This window comes from Cydia strobilella, chromosome 6, assembly GCF_947568885.1.
Source record: "Cydia strobilella chromosome 6, ilCydStro3.1, whole genome shotgun sequence".
NCBI lineage: Eukaryota > Metazoa > Arthropoda > Insecta > Lepidoptera > Tortricidae > Cydia > Cydia strobilella.
In genome coordinates, this window is record NC_086046.1 from 18,918,575 (window position 1) to 18,943,491 (window position 24,917).

General features: G+C 38.1%; 1 protein-coding gene across 4 annotated transcripts in view; it reads right to left on the reverse strand.

Annotated features, from left to right (window-relative positions):
* Positions 1–24,917, reverse strand: part of LOC134742211 (uncharacterized) — a 547,188-nt gene that overhangs the window by 384,726 nt on the left and 137,545 nt on the right. For all 4 annotated transcript variants that reach the window (XM_063675216.1, XM_063675217.1, XM_063675215.1 and 1 more), the window contains exon 2: positions 15,304–15,709. In XM_063675216.1, coding sequence (XP_063531286.1) covers positions 15,304–15,709 — 406 coding nt within the window. The remainder of the gene's footprint in view (positions 1–15,303; positions 15,710–24,917) is intronic.

The following is a 24,917-nucleotide window of genomic DNA, read 5'->3' on the forward strand; positions in this document are numbered from 1 at the left end:
GGCCTTCGTGAGACGTCGCCATCCGCTCCTGTCCTGCGCCTCGCGCTTCGCGTCCCTCCAACTCAGTCCTGCTGCCCGCAGCTCAGCGTCGATTGTGCGCTGCCACGTGCAGGGGTCGGAAACCGGTATTTGCTCCATACAAAAATACCGGTATTATTACGTTCTTTTTCGTTCTTTTGTTTATAATTTCATTTTTAATGGGACATTTTAATAATGCAAAATTGTTTCCTAAATACATGATTCAGTCCTACGTAATGAGCATAAAACAATTCAAAATATTGGGCTATTTCGGGGTTTAAAAAAAATACCGATTCCGAGCCCTGGCCACGTGTGCGCCGGCCGGCCCTGTCGCTTGCTCCCGTGCGGCTTCCACTTGTAAGCAATCCTGGCCGTGTTGTCATCTGGTCTTCGGAGGGTGTGCCCTATCCACTTCCACTTCCGTTTCGCGATTTCTTGTTTGACCGGGACTTGGTGGCATCGATTCCATAGATCCTTGTTGCTGGAAATGGGAATCCTTGTCGAAGGAATGGATCTTAAGCACTTGGTAAATGAGAAAATTAAAAAATAAAGTTTTTCAAACTATATCGTGTTATATATCAAATGAAAGAACTCATTGTGAGAATCTCAAATATTTTTTGAAGTGAAACTTCTTATGGCACTTCCAACTGACAGCGTTAAACGTTTAACGCTACCATACATAATAATTTAATTTATACCATACATAATATACATACATATACCAGGCGAACATAACTATGAATATACAAATACAAGAGTGTGACCAGTAAGTTGAATAGGGTAATTTCCCGAAAGTAGGGTAATTGATGCTCTTCTTAATAAATCAAGAATAAATCGCTACCATAGATAATTTAATTTTATACTCTATTATTAACTCACTAAAGTTAACTTTCGCTCGACCAGCACGGTGTCTTATCTCCCTCTCTCTCTGTGTATACTTGTTTGATACATACATGTACCAGGCTAACATAACTATAAAGGAGGTTTAAGAATTATATAACTGGAGAGGTGACAGATAAAAATGCCAATAGATAATTTATACCAACGAGTAAAGTAAGTATAATAGGTAAAGAGAGCACTTGAAGCATTTTATGGAAACTGATTTGAAAGCGCCATCTTTGATTTTATTCTGAAACTAAGTATATATGTGTGCGTGCACAACTACATATGCATACATACGTGTACTTTCGTCCCACATAATATTAGGTCTACTTGGCCAGTTTACAAGTACCATTTTTTGTTTGTAACAAAAAACTTTTATTGATTGCAAGATATCAAACAAAAAAAATTACTTGTAAACCGCCCAAGTAGTCCTAATATTATGTAAAAAAGATTTAAAAGAGTTGAATGAATATAACAAAACCATAATAGTAAAGGAAGTATTTTTATTGCTTTTCAATTTGGTATACAAAGATAGTACCTAATAAGAGCAGGTGTACCAGGTTGTCCCATAATGACCTGGACTGACCCATTTCTGCGCGACATGTCATGACATGTTATGCACTATTGGATAGCAATGTCCAAAATTGAGTACCGAAGTGTCATAAAATTCCTGTTTAAAGAAGGATTATCTCCCGCTCAAATCAAAGATCGTTTAGATGGCGTATTCGGCGAGTCTTCTCCTTCTTATAGCACCGTAAAAAACTGGGTAAACGAGTTTCGATTTGGTCGGGAAGCTGTCGAAGATCTGGGACATGATGGAAGACCAGTGGAGGTCCTCACTTCTGAAAATATCAACAGCGTCCAAGAGGAAGTTTTAAGTGATCGCCGCCTAAAGATCAGAGAAATAGCAGCAAGACTAGGGCTTTCTAAGAGCACCGTCCACCGCATAATTCACGATCATCTTCACATGAGTAAGGTCAGTGCAAGGTGGGTACCTAAACTTCTATCAGCTGTTCAGAAAGAAGAACGCGTGAAATGTGCCTCTAAATTTTTGGAGCTCTGTGGCGAAAACCCTAAAAGCATAATTATGACGACCGGTCTGGCCTAGTGGGTAGTGACCCTGCCTGTGAAGCCGATGGTCCTGGGTTCGAATCCCGGTAAGGGCATTTATTTGTGTGATGAACACAGATATTTGTTCCTGAGTCATGGATGTTTTCTATGTATTTAAGTATTTGTATAGGTATTATATATATCGTTGTCTGAGTACCCACAACACAAGCCTTATTGAGCTTACCGTGGGACTTAGCCAATTTGTGTAAGAATGTCCCTATAATATATTTTTTTTTTTTTAATTAAACGGCTGGTAACTGGAGACGAAACAATGGTGCTTTATTATGATCCCGAGAGCAAACGCGAGTCGATTGAGTGGCGTTTTAAAAACGAAAAGCCCCCTATTAAAGCGAAGGTGCACCAGTCCACCAAAAAGCTGATGTGCACAATCTTTTGGGATGGCCATGGTATCCTGATTGTCGATTTTAAAGAACGTAATACCGTTATAAATGGCTCTTATAAATTTTTCAATATATTTGTACATTCTTATACGATGGCCCAGCGTAGGCCAGTCCAAGGGACGCAGCTATGCGGTGGAATGAGATATCAATATCACTTGCTCGCTCTCGCTCTAACGCATAAATGCGTCCCTTGGACTCCCTCGTGACCTTATAGATACTACTACTTTCCGAATCAGAAAATAGATATTTTGTCAGCGCATAAGGTGGTAAAGATTGACAACTAACTGAACTAACGGATTAGCGTCTTTAACATTTCATACAAGTTATATGGGTCGAAATGGAAGTTTAATTTACGATTACTCCTGAGATATTAATTTAAATTGTATGGTGTAAGGGACCTTTGTAATCTGTATGAAATGCTTAATATAACTGACGTATTTAATTTGGTAATTATTATTAATACTGTATCCGTGTAAATAGCTTTGCAAATACCACATACTATGAAATCTTTTTGTAGTAAAGATAAGAATGGGTATAGTAAGTTATCCTTAAAAGATAGACATACACCATCGCGGACTTTTTTGTAGAGCAATGAAAGAGAGATCTTTCCACCATACATTGTTTTGTTATATCTCAAACGGGTTGGGCAGCGTTTTCGATTAAATGTGTTAGCCAGCGTGATTTTTTTCTGACTTGATTACCAAATATCGTCATATTACAACCAATTTACACAAAACCTTAACAAATTATACGACTTAACCTTCCTCAAGAATCACTCTATTCATAGGTGAAAACCGCATAAAAATCCGTTCAGTAGTTTTCACTGAAATTATTACGATATACTTACTGCTCGCTTAATACTTTGATAAAATACAAGCCTATAGTTGCAACCGCTGTGTGGCGCTGTCTTCGTGCACGGTCCCAATAACCATTATTCGATAAATTGTCCTTGAAATGAATAATGTGCTGATTTTATAACGTTTTCAAGGCAAAATCATATTTTTCTGCCTTAATTTTGATTTGAATTCTTTTTGCATACCTACCTACATCAAGCCTTTTAAGGCCATCCCGCCGATTCGTCGCCGCCGCCGACTAATTTTGACCGGCGGCGCTCATATCTAATCAGTAGGCCGAGCATATGATTGACGCGACAGTATCTCGCCGCGAAATAGACTACCCGTCTTTTACTAACTGTATGAATTAAAGAGGGACGAGTAGTCTATGTCGCGGATAGCTATGTAGCAGATACTCTCGCGCCAATCATGTGCTAGCCCGGCTGATCACGTCTATTTTTGCATTAGCATATTATTACACTGTCATCGGACATAAAGAAGTAATTTAAATTTCAACTGAATCAGATCACGGTTGTTCCTAAAGGTAGGTATTTTAGTTTTTCGTAAATAACTCGTAACATCATATAGCAAATTTATATACAATTTTCCATAAAAAGTTTCTGAACACTCACTTGGATCAAATATCTGGACCCAAAGAGGGAACAGTGGCTTGGTAGAAAATAGGTGGCTGACCGAGCCAATTTTGATTCACAACAGCACCTAAGCTATAATCTGACAAAGTATCAAACGGGAGGCGATGACTGAAAATTTTTTTTTTTTTGACAAGTTCATGTGACCAGCTGACGGTGTTTCCACCGCGATACAACCGGCTGACGATTGTTTTTATTCACAACAGCACCACTATCATCTGACAAAGTATCGAACGGGAGGCGATGACTAAAAACAATTTTTTTTTTACAAGTTCATGTGACCAGCTGACGGTGTTTCCACCGCGATACAACCGGCTGACGATTATTTTTAATCACAACAGAAGCTAAACTATCTAGCTATAATGAATTAATGCCTCAACTTAATAGTTAATAACCACCAGGTGGGGTTCGTTCACCAGACTTAGTTAATTCGGTCGTTAATTATATTAAATAGTCAGTTTAAATTTAAGGAACGTAAGGACATTGTATCCATGTCTGTTGAACGGACTATAGAACTAAGTGCAGTAGAATGGGAGCAATTTTAAGATAAAGCGGATGATACCTGTATTATTGTACAAGCGGATAATTTCAACAATTTAAAGTACAAACTCTGTCACGTGACAAGTTTAATCGAAAAATGGTTCTCTGCAAATGGCATGTTAATTAATCTTGACAAGACAAATATTGTTCATTTTCGACTATAAAATACAAATACAAATAAACTGAATATTGTAGTAAATGACACCTAAATCCCACAAGTAGACACTGTGAAATACCTAGGATACCAAATCGACTCAGGACTAACGTGGGCCCCGCACATACAATCCACCTGCGACAGACTTGCCTCAGCCTGTTTTGCGCTGTCCCGAATAGCACCCAGTTTATCTATTGAGAACTTAAAGACCGCCTACTATGGATATTTCCGCGCAATACTTTCTCAAGGTGTCGATCTTTGGGGTACAGCTGCTGATCGAGATAGACTGCTTAGAATGCAGAAACGCGCCCTTCGTATTATTGATGGCAAACCCGTTGACTATCCTGCACAATCTCTGTTTAAAAAACACAAGATATTAACGCTACCGTGTATATATATACTGACCGCATGTACGTATGTCAGAACAAATATGCACTTGTATAAATCCAGTGGATCTACCCGCAGTGGCCCAGCCCGCAGGTTGCCTATTCTTCTCGCCCCTAAATGCAGGCTCGCGAAGTCACGAAAGTCACTAAATATTATGGGACCAAAGCTTTGTAACTCAGTACCGACCGATATAAAAGAATCGAAAAGTGACACAATATTTAACAAAAAGCTAAAATCGTTACTTGTAGAAAAGGCTTACTACTCGATCGACGAATTCATGATGTCTATGCGAAATGATCATTGATTCCATATCGTAACTTCCTCTAAACATTTATATTAACCTATTATTGTGTATAATAATTTTATCTTTATTTTATTCTTAAGAATTTGTGACTTGTAAAATGTACTTTATTTTACCAATAAAGATCTGTATATCTGTAAAGATGTAACACTTTAAACTCTCACGTTTTGTACACATAATTAATGTCATTACCGGGTCTAACGCGATTAAATTTCATTATTTTCCCTTTTATTTCGACGTTTCAACTAGGTTTACAGTTAAAGATAAAGATGTGTTTATTTGTACAAATGTAGTGATGAACATAGGTGGACGGTAATTTTGGATGCGTACATTTCACTTAAAGAAGCATGCAAATTTTTCTTACTAGCTACGTACTATAACTAATAAGTTATACAATAATAACATCATCGGGATACAGATCATACATGATTTCATTTCTACCTACGGTTTTACAATATTACTATTACATAAAATTATTTATTCAATTACAGATGTGAAATATTCATTAATTTTATAATAGCATTTATATAAGTAATTTCTTACTAGAAGGTGATATTTTAAGTAGGACAGATTCCATTATGCTTTCAAATATTTCAAAATTGCTCCAATTCTACTACATCGTTCAACAGGCATGGATACAATGTCCTTACGTTCCTTAAATTTTAAATGACTATTTAATATCAGTTTAATGTCAGCGATGCGCACAGGGCCGCAAGAGAGAAATTTCACGAGTGGACACTCTGTGGTAGACCGGAAGTGGGCAGGTTATTTAATGAGATGTGTGAAACGCGAAGAATATTCAAATCTCGCTTAAAATGGTGCCAGGACCATCAAACCCAAATAAAAATGAATATTCTAGCTTCACAGCACTCCAAAAAGGACTTCCGGTCATTTTGGAACGCCACAAACAACATGAAGTTTCGACCTTCGTGCCCTGTGAGTGTTAATGGCAAAACTGACACCAAAGACATAGCTAACACTTTTAAAGATCATTTCGTTGTCAAATCACCTCTTGTGCGGTCGCAGGATGAGATGAACGGTGCTGAGGTCAACGTGAAACCTGGACCGGGATACTCTGCTAAGGATGTAGCAGAGGCTATTAAATCTATCACCCGAGGCAAATCCCCAGGACACGATGGCCTCAGCATCGAACACCTTCAAAATGCGGGTCCCCATATCTCGAGAGTGTTAGCTTTGTTTTATACGCTGTGTGTAAGGCACTGTTATCTGCCCGAGGATATGATGAAAACTGTAGTTATTCCTGTACCCAAAAATAAAACTGGAGATTTGTCCGACACCAATAACTACAGGCCTATATCCCTTGCGACTATTATTGCTAAGGTATTTGATAGTGTGCTTAATGTACAATTAAATAAGTACGTGAGCCTTAACCCCAACCAGTTTGGTTTTCGACCAGGGTTATCAACGGAAAGTGCAATACTGTGCCTTAAGCACACTGTCAATTACTATTTAAACAGAAAGACGCCAGTTTATGCGTGCTTCTTAGACCTGTCTAAGGCTTTTGACCTGGTTTCCTACAATATCCTATGGAAAAAACTAGAAGCCATTAAATTACCTAATGAGACCATACAAATCCTGAGGTACTGGTATGGAAATCAGGTCAATAGCGTTAGATGGTCAAGTACCTTATCGGACCCGTATCGGTTGGAGTGTGGGGTGAGACAGGGGGGGTTTGACCTCGCCCACACTTTTTAACCTTTACGTAAATGAGCTTCTCGAGGCGCTCGGCAAAACTCATGTCGGCTGCCATATCGACACAGTTTGTCTGAATAATTTGAGTTATGCAGACGATATGGTTTTGTTGAGCGCGTCGGCTTGTGGTTTGCGAAAACTTTTATGTATTTGCGAGACCTACGCCATCCATCATGGGCTAAAATATAATGTGGGTAAAACGCAATACATGGTGTTTGAACCTACTGGGTATCGGATACCCAAGGTACCTCCCATCAACCTGAGTGGTACTCCACTGGAAAGGGTGAGGGCTTTTAAATATTTAGGCCATGTTGTCACCTCAGACCTAAAAGACAACATGGATATCGAGCGTGAACGGAGGGCCCTGTCGGTGAGGGCAAACATGATTGCGCGTAAGTTTGCGCGATGTACTAAGGAGGTGAAATTAACTCTCTTTAGAGCATATTGCACTTCCCTCTATACGTGCAGCTTATGGACATACTACACGCAGCGGGCCTATGGGGCTCTCCGGGTCCAATATAACAACGCGTTCCGGGTCCTGGTGGGGCTGCCTCGCTTCTGCAGCGCGTCAGGGATGTTTGCTGAAGCACGCATAGATTGCTTTTATACGACTATGCGCAAACGATGCACATCCCTGGTGCGCCGGGTGCGGGCCAGCCCCAACCCCATCCTGCGGTTGATAGCCGAGAGGTTTGACTGCCCATATATGAGCACTGTGAGGACATGCATGTTTCTAGAAGTACTTATTATGTATAAGCTACTTGGGTATGTACTTCTAGAAACATAAGTCAGTTCATTTCAATATTGTTTATTTTTTATTATTTATTGTAATGTTAATTTTTGTGATAATAATTATTCTGTATATATAGTGATAGATGTAAGCATTAACATAGCTATAAGTACTTACTAACACAAGCTATATGAGTCTGTAAAGTTACTCGAAATAAAAATGATTTATTATTTATTATTTAATATAATTAACGACCGAATTAACTAGGTCTGGTGAACGAACTTCCCACCTGGTGGTTATTAAGTTGAGGCATTAATTCATTATTAGTTCAGTAATACATAAAATATCAATATCAAAATCATTCAATAAAGTTCTATCTGTAAATATTTTCCTCTAATACATTGAATGTTTTAATGCACCAGGTGGATATACTTTCCATTTTTGCAGTATTTTTCATTAGATTAGTGTTGTCCCCTAGCAGAAAAGTTTTGGTCTAGAACCGGCACAAACACACTACTGATATGCTATCACTTTTTACAAGTTCATGTGACCAGCTGACGGTGTTTCCACCGCGATACAACCGGCTGACGATTGTTTTTACTAACAATAGCACCAAAACTACCATCTGACAAAGTATCAAGAGGAAGGCGATGACTGAAAACAGTTTTTTTTTTTACAAGTTCATGTGACCAGCTGACGATGTTTCCACCGCGATACAACCGGCTGACGATTGTTTTTACTAACAATAGCACCAAAACTACCATCTGACAAAGTATCAAGAGGAAGGCGATGACTGAAAACATTTTTTTTTTTTACAAGTTCATGTCACCAGCTGACGGTGTTTCCACCGCGATACAACCGGCTGACGATTGGTTTTACTATCAATAGCACCTAAACTACCATCTGACAAAGTATCAAGAGGAAGGCGATGACTGAAAACATTTTTTTTTTTTACAAGTTCATGTGACCAGCTGACGGTGTTTCCACCGCGATACAACCGGCTGACGATTGGTTTTACTATCAATAGCACCTAAACTACCATCTGACAAAGTATCAAGAGGAAGGCGATGACTAAAAACATTTTTTTTTTTACAAGTTCATGTGACCAGCTGACGATGTTTCCACCGCGATACAACCGGCTGACGATTGGTTTTACTATCAATAGCACCTAAACTACCATCTGACAAAGTATCAAGAGGAAGGCGATGACTAAAAACATTTTTTTTTTTACGTGTTTCGGTGGCTGCCATTCCTCAACCCACCAACGGAGCGGCAGCTGACTTCCACTAGGGTGCATCTTAAATAGCCGTTAACCACTATACGAGTTTTCGCGAGGAAGGCGATGATTGACGAAATTTTCGCCTGGCTCGCGGTCTATAAGAACGCAGATTTTATAAATTGAATGATTTTTTGCTATATTAATGTATATTATAATGCAATAAGATTAGAAATATTTATTAATATTATTTATTTTTTAGTTAAGTTTAAATTGTATTTGTACATATGTAAATAATTGTAAATATTTTGCATGCTATAGATTATGGCTAATTAAGGAGTGTACTTAAAAATACTTATTGTAATAACACTTGTAAACCAACCCTTATTATAGCAAAATAAATTGATTGATTGGTTAGTCAATTACGAGTCCTAAAGCCTCGAGAGTGGACTCGCGAGATTTCGAGACTTGAGCTATTAATATTATATTATAATTATAAAATTATTTCATGTTTAAAATTAATGTCAATAGCTTTTATACATGCTTTTATAGCTTTTTTACACAAGAACTGACTAAACGCACACTAAACACCTATACATAAATCACTTTTTCAGCAACCCTATTTTATTTTATCAAGTGTAACCCTTAATGTATGTTACATTCAACCGTTTCAAGTTTCTAATGGCGCGTACAAGTATTTCTACTTCTTATTATAAGAGTCACTTTTATTCGCTATCGAACTCGTAGAAGCTGGAAAACTTTGCCTTTCAATGATTTTTATCAATTGATATTAAACTCTATCCAATCCACATAAAGTCGCTTTTCGCAGATGTTAGGTTTGTGAAATATCCAGTTCACGTATCTAGCCACTCGCTGCTCGAAGAGTGGATGAATTAATGCGTGCACGTTACTGGTTTCTGAGGACTGCAGATTGTTAGAACCTGAAGAATACTTGATTTGAAAAGTGTAAAGGTCCCTTTCTTAGTTTTCCGTAAATATAGTTGGTCAAACCAAATTGTCAGTAAATAAGAACAATACAAAACTATACTCATCCTTTTCTTTTGGGTGCTAGTACTAGTGTAGGACAAAGATAGTATGATTCTCTCTGTCTATGTTTGAAATGACGGCCCACAGCAAAACAATGTTCTTATGCAGAAGGAGTTATAAGACGTGTTTCATCATATATACCATGTGTTTCCTGTAGCAGGAGCAGTAAATTAAGCTGTAGGCTGTTTAGACCGCGGGCCAGGAACAGAATTCCATGACCAATCGCCTCCCGGGTCAAAACTCGTATAGTGGTTAACGGCTATGTATGATGAACCCTCGTGAACGTCAGCTGCCGCTCCGTTGGTGGGTTGAGGAATGGCAGCAAATAAGGTCTATAAAAAAAATGTAGTTATCGCCTCCCGCTTCATACTTTGTCAGGTGATAGTTTAGATGCTATTGTGAACAAACAAAATCGTCAGCCGATTGTATCACTGTGGAAAGACCGTCAGCTGGTCACATGAACATGTAAAAAAGATAATTCTTTTCAGTCATCGGCGTCATCGCCTCCCGTTTGATACTTTGTCAGATGATAGCTTAAATGCTATTGTTAATAAAACAAATCGTCAGCCGGTTGTATCGCGGTGGAAAGACCGTGTTACGCGTTTCGGTGGCTGCCATTCCTCAACCCACCAACGGAGCGGCAGCTGACGTTCACGAGGGTTCATCATACATAGCCGTTAACCGCTATACGAGTTTTCGCCCGGGAGGCGATGACTGACGGAATTTGCGCCTGGCTCGCGGTCCAGTTCTCCTCAAACTGACCAACATTTGTTTAGAAACTTTTTAAAATTATGAAATTTTGAAATTTGTAGATTATACCTTTTTCATAATAATTAAATATTATTTTCAATGTACGCTGCCATCTGTGTGTTTGACGTTGCTTGTCACCCTTTAAACATAACAAATTTTGCAATACATTGCGTCTTTGAATAAACTTTAAAGTGTAATAAAAATCAAAACACAAGTTATTTTTAAAAGTTGCTGAACTAATGTTGGTCAGTTTGAAGAGTACAGCCTATAGCTTAATTTATTGCTCCTGTTACAGGAAACACCCGGTACCTATATAACTATAGTCACATATTATTTTATCTTGTGGACATGAAGCATATCTATATTTGTTTAATCTATGTCTTCATAAGTAGTTAAGACACGTTACTTCAATTCGGATAGTTAACTCATCTAGTATAAGTTGCTTTCATTTCTCTTGTGGAAACTTCTAGTGAAGTTTTCTCTAAATGATAATGAAATGCATGAAGTTAGTTAAAATTGTCGGTAGTTAAATAATTTCTGTAAGATAATTGTTAGTGTGAGTGAATACATGTAAAGACGTGTAGATCAATTGTGAGTAATACTCGTACTCTGTAATCCCTCCTAATCTTACCACTAAATAGGTTACCTGACCCTTTTTAGGGTTCCGTACCCAAAGGGTAAAAACGGGACCCTATTACTAAGACTCCGCTGTCCGTCTGTCCGTCCGTCCGTCTGTCCCCAGGCTGTATCTCATGAACCGTGATAGATAGACAGTTGAAACTTTCAGAGATGATGTATTTCTGTTGCCGCTATAACAAATACTAAAAAGTACGGAACCCTCGGTGGACGAGCCCGACTCGCACTTGTCCGGTTTTTTAATTTTAGCTGAAGACACCACTTCGATTTTGACTTCGGCCACCGGAGGGCTTATAGTCGCTTTTTCTTTGTATATGACAACTATTTCAGTTTATAATCTATGTATAGCTACGCAGGGGCGTAGCTAGGGGATATGGCGCCCGGAGCAGTCACCAAATTTGCACCCCCTGACGACTGACAAAAGTTTCCCTGCTGCTGCCTTTTGCCCATTTTGGCGCCCCCCCTTGGATGGCGGCCGGTGCACTTGCCCCCTCTGTCGTCGTCCCCCCCCCTAGTTACGCCACACTGCAGCTACGTTCCATATGTCCCACATAAGCATCAAGTATTCGAGCAAGCAAGTGAGCACGGATTGAGCATTCAACTATGCAAATGTGTTTCCGATATCATGTAAGGCTTGCATCTGAACATGTATTAGGTGAGAAGCAGTGGACAGATTTGTAGAGGAAGGATAAACTCATAAAACTAAACATTAAATCAATATAACAAGCCCTAATGCAAGTGTACACGTTCATAGGCCTTATTAGATAAAAATAAATTTATTATTATCTCCGAAATGAAGTTAATTAGAATACCTAACCGGCTAAGGAATGGAATGCGCTCCCGCCATCTGTATTCCCTGATCAATATGACCTCGGTCTCTTTAAAACAAGAGTGAATAGGCTGTTACTGAACCGGTGAGCTCCATCTTAGGCCCTGTCTTCACTTTCCATCAGGTGTGACTAGGGCCAATCGCCGATCAGTTTATAATAAAAATAAAAAAAAACCGGTGAAAATAACTTAATTTAAGCTCAGGAATGCACCCTTAAAGTTAATAAAGGAGTTTAAAAAAAACACCGTGTAGAATAAAGATAAGTTGGGTTTAAAAATTGGTCTCCCTAATAGGATGGTAACAAACCAGGGGGTCTTAATCTTTTTAAGAAAATTATTTAACGACCCCTTAACGTTCATCATCGTCATCAATGAAGAAAACCAGTGGATGCCCAGAAAGCAGCGGTGCTGACAGCCCGGGCCGTGGCATCTCTCAGATCAGATCCAGAGCAGGAGTGCGGGCACGCGGGGCTATCCTGCAGGTGAGCCATGGTTGGCGGTGTAGTGGAAAGCAGCGGTGCTGACAGCCCGGACCGTGGCATCTCTCAGGTCAGATTCAGAGCAGGAGTGCGGGCACGCGGGGCTATCCTGCAGGTGAGCCATGGTTGGCTGTGCTGTGTCGCAAGCACATTGGATAGAGTGGCCTGGAAGCAGTCGCTATTCGACCAAGCTCTGTTTACATCGGCCAATCTGAGACCTGAGCCTATTCATTCCTATTTTATACTACGGTTTATAATCTGAGTAGTGTGCCATCGCGGCCAATGATTCCTTTATTAATATTAATAGCTTGTCTGCACTTTACAGGAAACCATTTTCAGTTTGCGGCGCCTTTAGTAAAAACTGTGTTGGCTTGCGATTGTAGACAATTATGAAGTGGCTGGGATTTATATACCTACTTTGCAATATATTATATGGCTACGTATTCTCTTTGAAATCCTGCAGTTAATGAATTGCTAATGTCAAAGAAATGTTTTTGCCGCTGCTGCAAAATCGGAGTTTATTAGATAAAACTGGCGTTTCGGGCGTTCTTGTTTGCCTTTTCTATATGGAGGATATGCATTGGGGTACCTTTGAAAACGGGGTAGTTTTGAAAATGACCAATATCTGCTACACCAGAAGCCACACACTTACGCTACTGCAACGCTTACCAAGGCATCTTGCTTCTTCTTCTTTCTCCGTGCCTCTTCCCGTATTTGGGGTCGGCCCTCTGAACTCTGAATATGTTTTCGCCATTTGGCTGTGTCAAAGTAGGTTGCTGATATTTTTTGCGACTGTTTCTCTAGGTTTTGGGCGTCCTGGTTGTTATTTGCCTATGTAAATTTCTAGAGCAATTTTACCGGGTGATCTTTTTCTCGACGCATTACATGCCCGTATTACAGTAACCAAGGCATCTTGCTTACTGTTTCTATTTTGACCTGCTATACTATACAAGTAAATGACCTAATACCTATCTAGTAAAAGGAAAGTGCTATTTTAGGAATAGAAGTTAAGAAAGACATTAAATGAAAACTACAGTGAACATTACTATCGCAATACAAAGTTTGGATTCTGAAAATTATTTTTTATTTTTCTAATATATAGTATAAAACAAAAATTGTTCAAGCTTATCATAATACATTAACATTACCAAAAGTATTTATTCAGTGCCAAAAGCTATATCCCTATCAAAAATTTCCATTGCCTAATTCTATATTTTTCGTTTCAATGTAGGTATGATAATGATATTATGGGCGTTATTCATTATTCATTAAACGCTTGTCAACTTTTACTTGATAATCGTTTGTCCTTATCCGTCATTTTGACATTTGTTTTGTAATAAAGGGATAAAAACCGGCCAAGTGCGAGTCGGACTCGCGCACGAAGGGTTCCGTACCATTACGCAAAAAACGGCAAAAATTTCACTTTTGTGGTATGGGAGCCCCACTTAAATATTTATTTTATTCTGCTTTTAGTATTTGTTGTTATAGCGGCAACAGAAATACATCATCTGTGAAAATTTCAACTGTCTAGCTATCACGGTTCATGAGATACAGCCTGGTGACAGACAGACAGACGGACAGTGGAGTCTTAGTAATAGGGTCCCGTTTTTACCCTTTGGGTACGGAAGCCTAAAAAAACAAAGGTTTGCTAAGTTTTATAAATAAGGGGGTAAAAGTTTTAACCACTTTCAAAGTGCGGTTTCGGTGGGACACAATTTTCCCTTTTTAACGAGATGTTGTCCCCAGTGTATATTTATACCTCGTTTTCCCTAAAAGATTAAATTGTAAACGTATACGAACAAATAAAGTTTAGAGGCTTTCAAAGATTCTTGATAAGGGTGAACCGCAAGTGTTGAAGATTTGTTCAAATTGAAATGTGATCCCTTAGCTTCTTTTGCTTCGGAAGAATATTATCTGTGGAAACTTTTGGAAACTGAAAAAGGTATCGAATATTGAAGGAAGATTTTTTCTAAGTGTTTGCGGGGCACTTGAAGTTTTCTTATTAAATGTTGTTTTAGTTTTTTGCTTGCTTTGAAAGTATTACCGGTCCAATGTTGCTCGTAGATATAAAATCGAAACCTATTGTCGCTTCAGTTTAGTTGTTTAGGTCGAGTTTTTTTCTAAAATACTTATGTGGGTATGAAGGTCGGTGTTTTAAATAAATAAATAAATATTACTTAGGGGACATCTTACACAGATCAACCTAGCCCCAAACCCCAAACTAAGCAAAGGTGCTATGCGACGATATACATACTTGTAGGGATAAATACATACTTATAATACATAGAAAACATCTATGACTCTGGAACAAATATTTGTGTCCATCGCACAAATAAATTACCCTACCAGGATTCGAACCCAGGACCAGCGGCTTCACAGGCAGGGTCACTACCCACTAGGCCAGACCGGTCGTCTGGCCTAGTGGTCGGATTTTAAGTGGCTACCTTACATCATTACATCTAAACAAGACATAATGACCATCGCAACAATTGCACACGGCACAGACTTCATGTTAAAGTGTCAATTTAGTCTACAAAAGTGTTTTATATTTATATCATTGCCTTATCAATTTATCATGTAAGATAATCTCAACATCAAAACTCAAACATTGCAAACAGCGCCACCTACCTTATCCCCATCGAACTTCTCAGTCGGCTCGTCATATATCCGCTCTCGTTTCTCTCTCGACCCGCGCCTCGCCACCGGCGTCTGCGGGGGCGACACTAGCGCCACACTGTTCCTAGCGCTCCCTGACGGGGACTTTATGAACTCAATCTTCCCTCCCTCAACGCAAATGTTCGGTGTCAACGGATACATAGGCGACATAGCTACGTTCGTGTTAGCTAAATGGTTGTAACTATAGTCCTCCAGAGGGAGCGCTTTAGGTTTTCTCTTGTAAGTTGAGTCGTAGGCGAGGACTTGAGTGTTTTCTTCAGGATGGACTTGGCGAGCCTTTCCGGGGGGACGGTCGGGAGGCTCGGGGGATATGTTGCCTTCTGCATCGGGACTTTCATTTCTGTCGGCGTTTGATGTTCTGCAACAAAAAAAAAGTAAAATTAGGTAACGCAGAACGCAGGATGGGTGAAGATCGGGCAGCCAAAAGGGCCTACTTGGGTCGACCAACTGGACGCCGTCCTGTTGGTTGTCCTAGATATCGTTGGGCGGATGGAGTGGAGGAGGATCTCAGTGAGCTCGGCGTCGGCGAAAGCTGGCGTGATATCGTTCTGGACCGGGCACAGTGGCGTGCTCTTGGCCAAGACTCATTTTAAGTACATAGGTAGAAACTAGCTAAATGTTACAGTTCGAATAGTGGGTCAACAACGCGCGTGAGACCGTTAGGGACTATCCGGCACGGCGTTGCAAGTGACCAAAAAGAAGTTACATTTAGGTAGGCCGGACCCTTGTTAGCCACCCACGTAACATGTAATAAACTACATAACCTACAGAAACACTTGTAGAATTCTGTAACTAAAACCATTTTGGTCTCAATTCTTCAGTAAGTTAAGAAAAGCGCCACTGTTTTGAAGCGGAATTTGCCGGTTTCAATTTCAGCGCTACAACGTTTACGCGACGATCTACTAGATGACGCCACAAGCACCACTCACGCTGTTTATATTCCCATTTTTATGAAATATCTTCTAAAGTAAGCCTAATTTTGATTCAAAAAGTACCTTATCATGTTTAAATAAGCTTGATTGATGTATTGACATGCTTTGCGCTACAGATTTATCAATCTTTTTCTCAATTTCCATACAAAATCACGCAAATGTCCTACAACGCGCTTGTAACATTTTTCCACCGCTCCGTATATATACCCCAAAACGGCCTCGCATCATCGGAGGTGAGTTCTTTAGTGTGACAACAAAATATGCAGGGGGTCACTTAACTCTGTAAGTGATTTTTGATGTATAGCGTGTCCGCCCTGTGGTTTGAGCGTGGAATTTTACTTAATATTTTATGCAACTCAAACTAACTAAGTGCTTCTATAACCGATAGGACGGCGCCGCAGTCATGTACACATACAATTGTCCACAGTCTCACGCTACTTACAAAACAAATGTGTACAGAATTCTAACATTTTGTGGATTCTTACGATAAAATCTTACAAAAATGCTCTAGAACTTTATCACAATAAAAACAACCTTCACATCTCTACTCCCACTTTGGGTGGCATTTAGTCATTGAGTACGAAAAGGTTGTAAGTAGGGTACATCCGTGTTATCAGAGAGATCTGGCTACTGTTATGAGCTTCCTTATCTAGCAACCTGTTGACAAATGTATTAAGGTAGCTGCTTGGTTGAAAAACTGTTTGTTAAGTGTTTCTCAGTTGTTTTTTGTAGAGGGTTTTTTTATACTATGGTTCATACAAATTCCCTGCCTGGTAATAATTTAAGAAATACCCATTGAGCCTTGTCAACAAAACATTTTGAATAAATTTAAAATTGGAAAAGTTACTGCCTTGGGTGAGTTTTTTTTTTCTTATGGACCATGGACATGGATTTTTAGTACTTGTCTGTTGTTTGTATATTTTTATTAGTTTTTTTTGTGTAATTTGACATTTAGACTGGATACATCTCTGACAAAGTATCTAATATTTTATTGATTCCATATGTGTAAGTTTTTTGTAATTTTTGGTTAATTTGATTGCTCGTAAAAATTGACATGTAAAAGTGCCCCTGTAGCCTATTTGCTGAATAAATGTTTGATTTTTGACCTTATTTAGTGATGACATTTTTAAATATGACAGAAGCCCGTTTAATGTAAAACGCATATTAATTTTTAACCGACTTCAATATTTCAAAGGAGGAGGTTCTCAATTCGGTTGTATGTTTTTTTTTTGTTTTTTTTTGTACCATAGTGTTAAAAAAAACTTCCATCTCTTCAGATTTAAACTAAGTTTACTTAGGCACTTAATTCTAATTAAATCTTCGTAAGTGCTTAGCATAAACAAGAGCTATAAACGTCCGCTTACACTTATATTTACGATCCTTATCATTAAGTTATCATCTGTGAGTTGTAAAACTTAAGCTATTTACTTATTACTATAGTCAAAGAGAATATAGGATAGGGGTACTGTCATACAGCCTGGTGACAGACGGACAGACAGACGGATAGACGGATATATAGACGGACAGACGGACGTCTTAGTAATAGGGTCCCGTCCACAGGTCCCGTTTTTACCCTTTTTGTTAGTGCGAGGTAGACGTTACATATACAAAACTTGTACTCGCTCTGTTTTCTATATATTCCAATTATGTCATTTCGATGGTATAGCGGCGGCTATGTTGTTGTTACTCTTAACCCTTTCATCGATACAATTCTAAAGGTCGCCTATCGCCAGCAAACGGGTTAACTTTTAATAGAGTTCCCGACTTGGTGCCTTCAGTATTTATGCATTAAATAGTTTAACACTTTAACCAATATCAAACTTGCCAAGGAAATGCAGTTTAAGAGTTAAAGTAAATTTCGTGGAAGTTTTGGTAAAGTTACGCGATGTCAAGTTGTTTATTATGTTGAAGGTTTTTACGAGAATAAACTGAAGTTGTTCTGTTTAGAAAAACAGAATTTAATTTAGGAGTTACAATTTCGTGCAGCGGAATTGAGAGTTAGCTATACTTTTGTGCATTGAATTTTAAAATAAAGTAACATACTTAATAATATACCTACTGACTTTGCCATGTCTATTACATTTTTGAAACTGCGGTTTACATTAACATACAATAAGTTATTTGTGCAACAAGAGAGGAAAGATGGTTTTTCTTGCGAGTGTTGATTTTGAGACCCGAGTAAGCGAAAGATTCTATAATTGAATCACGAGCGAAGTGTGTTATTATTTAGGAAGTGTTACCTACCTACCTTAACTTTTATCTAATAACTAGCGACCCGCCCCGGCTTCGCACAGGTACTTCAACTAATTTACACAAAACATTTACAAATTATACATAAGTATTAACCTTCCTCTTGAATCACTCTATCTAATAAAAAAAGTTTTAAAGATCTAAGCATACATAGGGACAGACGGACGGACAGCGGAAAGCGACTTTGTTTTATACTAAGTATATAGTGATTACTGTATTTGTATTTCTTATCGTCTTAAACGACACTACGACACGACGAATTTATCAAAAACATAATTGAAGGGAGAGTTGAGGCAAGGAGACGGATGGAGAGACCAAGGAGAACATACATAGATCAAGTAAAAAACAACAAAAGTAAAACTCAACGTCGTGTCGTATCAGGCTGTCAAGGAGAAGGCAGGGGACCGACACACATGGAAATCGCTCCACCGACAAGAGTATAACTTATATATATGACGATGATCGTCCTAAAAAGGAAATGGAACAAGAAAAGACAAATAAGCGATTAAACGTTCACCAAAAGAAACAAATTCTTTTCAAACGTTCAGATACTAACCCTACTTAAATAAAAAAAACTTTTCAGCGTATCTAAAGCCTAAGCGCCAAATTATACGAAGCTGCTGAGGCAGATAAGTACACTAGGCAACTAAGTATCCGAACACAAACACTGCAAAACAGCAAAATCAAACTGTAACGTCTATGGCGCAAGGTCGAATTCTCGTAAATCTAGTGCTCGACATTTGTTGCGAATTGTATACGCTTCTGGAAATTTCGCGAAGGGATGTTTCGTTATTCTTATCTCTTCTACGACTTGAATACAGTTTGGTGATGTTCTTATTTTATTGAGGACTGTTAAAATCTGTTAAGTGTCTACAAGTCTCCATTATTTATGCTTTAGGCTTGTGGAAATTCTCTAACGCACCCGTGAATTTAAGGCGCTTACGCCGTTTTGGTCGCGTGTTGGTTGCGATGATAATTTCATTGTTTGGTATGACTTTCTATCTATAGGTATAGTAATAACTCAATGCCCGGCCTATTACTATTAGTTACCTCTAACATGCCTCTAGCTACCTCTCTATCACGTGTTTATTCGAGCGATAGAGAGGCAAATAGATATAGATCTAATGCCTTAAGGCATATATGCTCCACTATATATTAAACTAAATACATGCTTGACTTACACCTCTTTATATATATTTTTACATATTCCCAAACCACTCACTTCCACATCCACTTTCAAATTTTTCCTTGTATATTGTTTCTAATTTGTCCTAATTATTAGTTACTGCCTTTACTGTTCTGAGCTATCTTCTTGCCCTGGGCTCCACGGAAGACCAGCGCTGTAGCATATACCTATATGTTAGAGCATATGCTGAGTGGTGTCCATTTGTAGCCTCTATAGCAGCATCAATATTGTAATTATTGCATGTTAGTATAAGCTACTTGTAATTTTACGTGTTAGTGTATAAGATCTTCTTCTTTTTAAATTTGTATGGTGCTGTATGTAGATTTTTACAATAAACGTTTTCTATTCTATTCTATTCTAAATAGAAAGAATGAAGTGGTAAGTGTATTTTTGTGTTAATAATATTTCCTATAAGAAAACTCACGAACATTTTCACGTAATTATACCTCTTAAATCATAATGTAGTGATCATATTTGACAAACACGATATGGCAATAACAACATAAATTACATTTTCAAACACACATTTCCCAAATTTACGATTATTAAATATAATAAATGACCTATAATCAAAATTAATCACAAAGTTTACAACAAAGTAGCCGGCGTTACACGATTTCACACGACATTTCGTAATGTATACAAATACTGCAGTATTTTAAACCTTATTATCTTTTAAATAAGATCTACAAACAAAGTCTCTGATGCATTAAATCCGTGATTTATAGCGTTAAAATCGTCATTCCGTAGCTATACAAAACAGCGTAAGTGGTTTTATATACGAATGTACATAATACCAACCTTGCTCCGCTAGCAAAATCTAAAAGGTCGCAAGCGCCGCAATAATATGAAGGCACATAAGACTGTTTTGATAAAGAATTTGGCAAGCTTTGATGTAAAGCAAGACAGATGGGCTTTTAGTTGGATTCGGTAGTAACTGTTAATCAAGTTAATCGGGTAGACGGAAATCCGCTGAGTTTCGATTAGTTGCGTAATCTAACATAGTAAAATAAAAAATGTTGGATATCTTGCAATTTTCACAAACCAATGACAGGTATAGTATTATAATAAGGGCCACTTGCACCATTCACTAAACCGGGGTTAACCGGTTAAACCTGGTGTTACACCTGGAGTACAATTTGACACTGGGTTAACGGTTTAACCGGTGTACCCCGGGCTAGTGGGATGGTGCAAGTGGCGCTAAGAGTTGTATTAAGAAAATCCAAGCTAGAGTCAGACCAAGCTAACTCGGCAGCGATTTTGATAGCAGACTGTGCAAGTGTTATTTTTAACGTCAAGCTTCTATGAAATCATGACGTTTAAAATAACACTTGCACAGCCTGTGCGATTAAAATTGCTGTCGAGTTAGCTTGGTCTGACTCTATCTTCTTCTTCTTCTTCTTTTGTCGCGACCTTTTCCCATCTACTTGGGGTCGGCCCTCCTTATCCTTCTCTTCCACTGTGCTCGGTCTTGAGCTGTGCAGGGTCCAATCCTAATTGTTTTAGGTCTTTCTCGACCGTCGTAAGCCAAGTGGTGGGTGGCCTTCCAGGTCCCCGTTTCGTCGTTGGCAAATCTAGGGCTAGCTTTACCATATGGCATATGGCTTGGTCTGACTCTATATTAGGTTCTTATTAATAAATTAACAATATTAAATACAAAATATTAAATTAACAAAATTTAGTTTCAATATTGTGTCTAGATTAAGCCTTAGTTTGTAGTTAGTAGTTTCTGACTAAATGATAGTAGGTAAACTAACTGTAACAAGTCTGATATTTAAATTGTAATTGGTTCCCCGCGATACAGGCACTGCCTAGTGCGGAGACCCCTGGAATGTCTGTAACCTTTAGCTGAAAATAAATGATCTTTATTCTTATTCTTTATTACGAAAAAGTTTGTTTTACGATTATTTCAGTCTTAAAATTGAAACCAAGCTTTAAAAATAAAAATCAAGCTTTTTCGCCTTATAATGCCAAGTCATCGGCAACCCAAATCCTTAAAAAACTTTGACCTCACGAAGCTATCATAAAATAAATAACAATGAACAGGGAAAATGTTTGTATGCAAATAAATACTTAGTCTTAGAAAAATATAATACGACGTTTCCAAAGTAATCCGGCGATTTCTATATTCGTCCGCTCGACGGGAAGGAAGCACTTTACAAAACAAATATAAACGAAAATACAAGCTACAAGCTAAATTTAACTTTATTGTTTGGTACTAAGGGTTTAAATAGCGCTGGCAAATTGGTCGCAACATAATGCCTTCCATTTGTCGCGAACATAATTTGGGCACTGTGTCTGTTTGACGTTTTTGGGGCGACTACTGAAATTGTGAACTTGGAAATAAGTTTTCGATTGCGTAATATACGCAAAAGTCTAGTGTGTAAAATTTGCTTTTGTATAATTTTACTAACACGGTGTAGGAAAACGGTTAATTTTTAAGATAATAGGTGGTACTCGGCAAGAAAAAAGGTCTATGGTATATTACACTAATGGTCTATTACACAAAATAGTTGCAGCATGAAGAACTACATTCTACAAGTTTAGTTATTTAAGCACCGGTCTACCTATGTAAAGCATTATGCCTTTAACTTCCAAATTGGAGCTGAAAATTCTAACAGAAATTGAAGAAATAACTAATGATGTTACTATTTTTCACATTATTTTATTTTTAGTTAGGTAGTCAGTAGTGAATTTCCACAGGTGACACGTAAGGCGCGAGGCGAGATCAAAGCGTGTCAAAGTCACGTCAGAATACGCTATTTGCGACTGACGCGTGGCGTGTCATTTGAGCTGGGCGAAATGTATTCACTGGAGATAATTATGTAGAAAATGAGCGCGTGGAATTCAAAATATCAATCGTTTTCAAAACCAAATTTATTAAATAAATGTAACATTAGCTAAAAACTTGATGTTTTTAATGAAAAAAAAAACATCTATCGTCAGATCATAGAAGGAATCATGATTCTATGATCTGAGAATATATTATCTAACCAACTGAGAAAGCGGAATCTTATTCGAACTCGGTGAATATCTTTATGATTTTCTTAATTTTTTACACGCTGTAATAAGCTTCTTTTTACCTTCTAAATTCAACTCTTCTGCCCTTTTTAGGGTTCGCTAAACGGAACCCTATTACTAAGACTCCTCTGTCCGTCTATCTGTCTATCACCAGCTCATGAACCGTGATAGATAGTTTTTTTTTACAGATGATGTATTTGGCACAACCGTATTCTCACCCTACGATTCTCATACCTTTAAGGGGCCCACTGATTATCAGTCCGCCGGACGATAACAGCCTGTCAGTTGGAACAAAAATTTGACAGTTCCGAACAACTGACAGGCCGATATCGTCCGGCGGACTGGTAATCAGTAGGCCCCTTTAGAGTTAAAAGTTACAATGCAGTTGGATAGAGTTCAACGAGCCGTTATCTACCTCACATTTTCAAATTGTCGTAAATAACGTTAGTTTCGTGGTAAGATAAGACGTTTTTAATGTAAGCAGGATACCTGCAGTTATCGCTACCGTACGATAAGTGCATTGTTACTTGTGACAAGTTATGGTGAAGGAACACCATTAAATTGATGTTTAGCTTAGTGCTATTAAAAATAGATACCTCAATTTTCCAGTCATTTCACTTATACCACAGGGCGGACACGCTATACATCAAAAATCACTTGCGTTTCTATGTGTGAACGGCACGTCTGTACACGCGGCATGCGTCATTGTTGAGTAAGTTGCTTAAAACCAGTACTGAGCGGTCGGCAAAAGGTGATTGACGACCTGTCGCGGGACGAGGTAATTCGAATCGGCGCGGGGCGGTGCGTGGCCGTCTGTATGATAATACTATTACTTCTTATTCCGTGTTTATACATACAATTAGTATGGCGGAAATGATTTGTATCATTGTAACTGGTTGACAAATTTTCTACATCGTCCTCTTAATAGAATCTTTAACACTAGGATTAGTGTGGATACACATAGGTATATATGTATGTCTATTTGTATAGATATATGTGTAGTTTATCAATACAGCTTAATATTCATCTAATGTCTTGTTTACAATTTTAGTTACTTTTAAAGACCCTGCACCTATTTAATCTTTCTAGATGTCCGCCATTTGTACTATCCTGTGTAAATAAATAAAGGGATATCAGATTTCTAGTATTAACTACTTAAATAAGGCTGTGGCATCCTTCTGTACCTTTACCGGCTATCTCGTTATAAATTTACCTGAAAAGATAAAAAATATTTCTTAGAAAAAATTGCTCAAATAATATTACTTATATCTAAAGGTACGTGGAATTTTGTACCTAAAAAGACACGGAAAAGGTGAATAAAGTTAAACATCAAAACAACCTGTTGAATTAAACTAATTATAAAGGAAATCACATTTAACCAAAGCCTTGGACATGTCGGACAACTTAAAAACCCTGCGACCGGATACCCTTTAACCATCCTATTTATTACCGTGTATAAATAGAACTTTAATCGTACCCGCTTCGTCCCTTAATCGTACTCACGCCCTACGTAACGATAACGACATAATGATAATAATAGGGCATTATAAGGAGTTGAGACACTTGTTTAAGGATATACTTACTTGATAGTCCAGCTCAGTTCAGTGTTAATAAGGGGCCCACTGATTATCAGTCCGCCGGACGATATCGGCCTGTCAGTTGTTCGGAACTGTCAAATTTTTGTTCTAACTGACAGGCTGATAACGTCCGGCGAACTGATAATCAGTGGGCCCCTTTACATTAATATGATAATAGGTAAGAAAGAAAATATGTAGAAGTAGAATGGAATCAACCTGTCAAGTGGGTATTTCTCTTCTTTCCCCACTTTTGTGTCCCATTTTGCAGTTTTAATGTTTAAAAAACCGTTATATGGATAATTTAATGATGAATATTTATTTTATGAAAATCGAGATTTAAATTTAAGGGTCAAATTTAAGTCAAAAACTTTTTTAATGTGAGTTCAGTTATGTTTATGTGTTTTACTGTGCACATCATAAAATAAATGACTTCAAAGTCTAAATTAACTAATATCAAAGATAGATATAACTCCGTAATAGATGGATACAGTCTAAAGAAAAAACGTGCCTCGAAAATCAAGAAAATTTGATTCTCGTTCAGAGGGCGCTACTAGTTTTGGCCTACAGTCGTATAGATGGCGTTGACGGTTTCGTTTGTTA